The sequence below is a fragment of the Cylas formicarius genome, unplaced genomic scaffold, assembly GCF_029955315.1.
Source record: "Cylas formicarius isolate icCylForm1 unplaced genomic scaffold, icCylForm1.1 PGA_scaffold_1__22_contigs__length_36826433, whole genome shotgun sequence".
Classification (NCBI taxonomy): Eukaryota; Metazoa; Arthropoda; class Insecta; order Coleoptera; family Brentidae; genus Cylas; species Cylas formicarius.
In genome coordinates this window covers 16,555,607-16,559,936 of record NW_026844264.1, presented here as the reverse complement: position 1 = coordinate 16,559,936, position 4,330 = coordinate 16,555,607, and the positions used below count along the sequence as shown (strand labels likewise).

General features: G+C 37.9%; 1 protein-coding gene across 1 annotated transcript; it reads left to right on the top strand.

The window, feature by feature from the left end:
• Positions 1–1,632: 1,632 nt before the first annotated feature.
• Positions 1,633–3,237, top strand: LOC132696731 (zinc finger protein SNAI2-like). The gene has a single exon (XM_060661725.1). It carries the CDS (start codon positions 1,772–1,774, stop codon positions 2,870–2,872), a length of 1,101 nt encoding a protein of 366 aa, XP_060517708.1. The 5' UTR covers positions 1,633–1,771; the 3' UTR covers positions 2,873–3,237.
• The last annotated feature ends 1,093 nt before the right edge of the window (positions 3,238–4,330 follow it).

Here is a 4,330-nt window from a genome sequence, read left to right as displayed (position 1 = left end):
AACTAGTTCCAAACATTCCTCCTAATAGCGTCATTGTAATGGACAATGAAAGTTATCACAGTAGACAGTTGACTAAAACCCCTTCCTCATGTGACACAAAAGCAACAATCCAAAACTACATGTATAATAACGACATTTATTTTCACGAAGATTATACGAAAAAGCAATTAATTGAGGTTCTATAAAGCTTGAACATACAAAAGGAATACGTCTGTGATAATTGTGCAAAAAATCTAGGGCATACAGTTTTAAGGCTTCCATCTTACCACTGTATATTTAATTCCATTGAATATGTTTGGCACCAACTGAAATCTGCCATTCGTCGTAACAATGTTTCTCCCCGTATTAACTCCAATGTCCTCAAACTTATAGAAACCGAAGTTTTTAACTTCTGTTAAACATATAGAAAAAGCAGACCAGTGGTATATCCATATTGCAAATAATATAGAACAAATAATAATTAGAACAGGCGATGATAGCGATAGTGATACTGATATAGTATGTGAATAATTTTAAATAAATTAAGTAGGTAATAAAAATAATTTGTAATTTTATTTTCGATTTAAACATAAATCCTTACATAAATAAATAAATATTGTTTAGTATCTTTCCTGTTCGGCCATATTTCATTCCTACAGCTTGCCCGGGTTTTTCCTTAATTCGTACCAGTTAGTCACTTTCTTATATCTATGAATAGACTTTACCTATACTTTTACCTTTTAATTTGGTGGAATGGTATATCAATCTTCATATCATTGTTTATTAACGATTTTCATTGTAGATTACTATTACCGTTCTTCTGAATGCGCGATATAATTATCGCAATTATTTATCAAGTTTGCTGTATGATGGATTTGAAATATTCCAAAAAATAATACTTTATTGTTAAGTTCTTATTGTGTGCAGATATCTGCTATATTAATAATCAAACTAAGAAAATAGAAGTTGATATGTCGTCATCTTGGAACAAAACGTTTTTAAGCGCACCAAATATACAACATCAAAATAGGATAGGCTAATAAAGGTATACGCTTGTCTGGCAGTGGTTATTGTATACATACTGTCAGCACGTTAACACATAAATAAAGTCACTTTCTACGCCGGACAGCGGACACAAAGCATGGACAAAAGCTAGTCAACGGCAACGTATTAATATAAGTTAGATACGTTATCAAAAAAAAAACTCCTTAATTGCGCGGAACGAGATTTTGCAAGCGGCCGGTTAAAGAGTTTACTATCCTATTTTATCATTAAAGTCTCCTTTAAGCAGGACAAAAACTGGCGACCCGGCGTAGAGTTGCGCCAACCACATTACGCAACATCGTTGTGAAATCTGGTGCAGGGCATTTGCGATACAATCGATACGTATAAAAAAAAAGCCACCGATCGAGCGAGCTAGGCATCCACCGCCAAGAATAAGCCACCTAACAGTTTAACAATACCGTTTTTACCAGACTCCGAACAGAAGCACACCTGCCTTGCCCCTACTACACGTTTAAGCTGCTCTATTGGATCTCGCCGCGCTCGAATATTTTCATTGGTCGATAGGCACGTGGATACTTCGGGAGTGGGGACACACTTAATAACTAGGTAGTCGGTGTTTCCTGATTCAGAGTTGGACGAGAACTCGTTCGTTGTGTTAGATATGTTAAGAGATTGAGCCAAACGAGCCGTTCGCAGTTTTACGAATTTGTCGTGCGTTTTGTGTTGTTTTACGGACTTTACGCATTTATTTTGGATTAAGTGTTTAATACTTTAAGTGAAGTGAATTATGCCTATTACAATAATGGCCAAGAACTATTCGCATTGTCCGTTGAAAAAGCGGCCGATTATTTTCAAAGAAGACGAAATCCCCGAGGAGCCCGAAAATTTATCGACGAAACCTGAGGACTTGAGCCGGGCAGGACGATTGGCTTCGGTCTCACCGCCGTCATCCCCGAATTCGTCACCGGCACCTCTGTCGCCGGTTTCATCGATATCCATTGCTTCACCCCCGTCTTCGCCGCCGATATCTTCACCCTCACCGACTGTTTTTTATCCGACTCAACCGATCAAGGTTGAATCTCGCCTGCCTTACCCAACTCCAATAAGCCCGGAGTACGCGCCTCAAACTTGGCATAGAAGTGTGGCGCCTATTTATCATCCGACGGCCTACCATTATATGCCGTATACTCACTACCCCCATGAGAATTTATACATGGCACCTACGTCTCCATACAGTGACAGTTCCCTTTCACCCCCGCATCATTCGCATCACGTTCAACAGCCTTTGCAACCGTTAGCGTTTAGGCCGACGGTTTATTCGTCAATGGACCAGAGTTCTCTGAGTCCCAACAGCTCCACAAATTCACCACCTCCTGTCTCGGTGCCGGCAGAAGATCTCTCCGAAAAACGACGCCAGGGTGTGAGACACCAGTGTCCGGATTGCGGCAAGAGTTACTCCACTTTCGCCGGATTGTCGAAACATCGGCAGTTTCACTGCGCGGCGGGCGACGGTCCGAAAAAGTCCTTCAGTTGTAAATACTGCGAAAAGGTATACGTCTCGTTGGGCGCCCTGAAAATGCACATAAGAACGCACACTTTGCCTTGCAAATGTACCATCTGCGGCAAAGCATTTTCGAGGCCGTGGCTCCTCCAAGGCCATATCCGCACCCACACAGGTGAGAAACCCTTTTCGTGCACGTATTGCAACAGGGCATTCGCCGACAGGTCGAATCTCCGCGCTCATCTACAGACCCATTCGGACGTTAAGAAATATTCTTGTACGTCATGCAGCAAGACCTTCTCGAGGATGTCTCTTTTGACGAAACACACGGAAGGCGGTTGTACCGGTTCGAGTCCTACGTTATTACATAACGACAAAATGTACTAGATTTTTAGTTTTGTCTTTTAAACTTAAGTTTTTTACGTTGTTCCGCGCGCACGCACATCTCAGAACATTCCTCGTATTCGGTTCCTTTTTTGCTACTCATTATTTATTTTGTCGGATATAGTGCCTTTGTAAAGACTGAATTGCCGAAATTTGTACAAATCTATTGATATAAATGTACAGTTAGTTATAAGCAAAATTTTACATATGTAACATTTATATGTATGTACAAAAAAGTGTTTCTCGAAAATTGTTTGTACTCGCCTAAGCCATGTGAACTTTTCATAAATTGTGGAAATCGTTCGCATTACTATCTAGTCAAACGAAGTCTGGTTGACTTCTATTATGTTATCCTTATGCCATTGTATAGTGCCTTACTTAGATTCTTTAAGCATATACAGAATTTATATAATTATTTAATAAAAATCGTTAATAATTATACTTATAGTCGTTTAATTGAGTATTCCTAGTATTTGGTCATCACAAATTTAAAAAGAATATTTTAGATAGGAAAATGCTGGAAAACCTGAAGATGACAGGGAATTTTTAATTATTTTCAAAATGAGGAAAAAGTACTACAAGGCATTAAATCATGAATTTATTTTTTTTTATTTATTTATTTTTTAAATCATGTCATTGTATGGGAAAATTTTAATTAAAAAAAGTGACCCAATACAAAACGCATATTCCGTTAAGCATATTATCGCATGTCAGAATTTACGAAAAAAAATCCTTTACAAGAAAACCCTTTGTCACACCAACCTAACATGCACTAACCCTTACCTGCTCTAAAGTTGGCGTAAAATTACCTTTATGAACAATTTGAATGTTTAGAGGAATTAAGACAAGTGTGACCCCAACAATGCACAAAAATAAAAAAACTCTTTCTTTTTATATTAATGTAAGTTAAAAGGCGACTAAAAAAATTCTTGTGCATAACATATGGCATTTAAATAACTCACGTACGATTAAAATCAAGCAGATTGACACAAACCCGCTAATAGAAATTCCCAGCCAGGTTTATTGAAATTATTAATCTTTAAATAAAGCCAGCATTACGATTGCAAATGTATAAAACGTTAGACAATAAACCGTCCACTAATTAACGACGATGAGTCATCTCGTTTAATTCATGTATATTCCGTGGGTAATAGAAACTAAGTCGTAGGCAGGTTGTTGTATACAAATACCTGCCACAAAAGAGAAGAGACAAAAAACTGTGTAATTGAAATACAATCGGATATTGTCTAGAAAGACCGTGAAAACTGTATGAAATTACTGCTATCTCCGTGTGAGGCATATCGAATATGGTCTATTGAAAAATCAACTACAATAACTCTAGAGTCATTCTTGTAAATGAACTTCGTATGCAGATCGAAAAATACACCTAACAATGGTGTACTGTTCTGGTTATTTAACAGGGATTTTATCCTAATAGGGCATATGTAAATCGCGGAGCTT

Coding starts and splice junctions, on each gene's coding strand:
- LOC132696731 (XM_060661725.1), top strand. CDS start 1,772: ATGCCTATTACAATAATGGCCAAGAACTATTCGCATTGTCCGTTGAAA.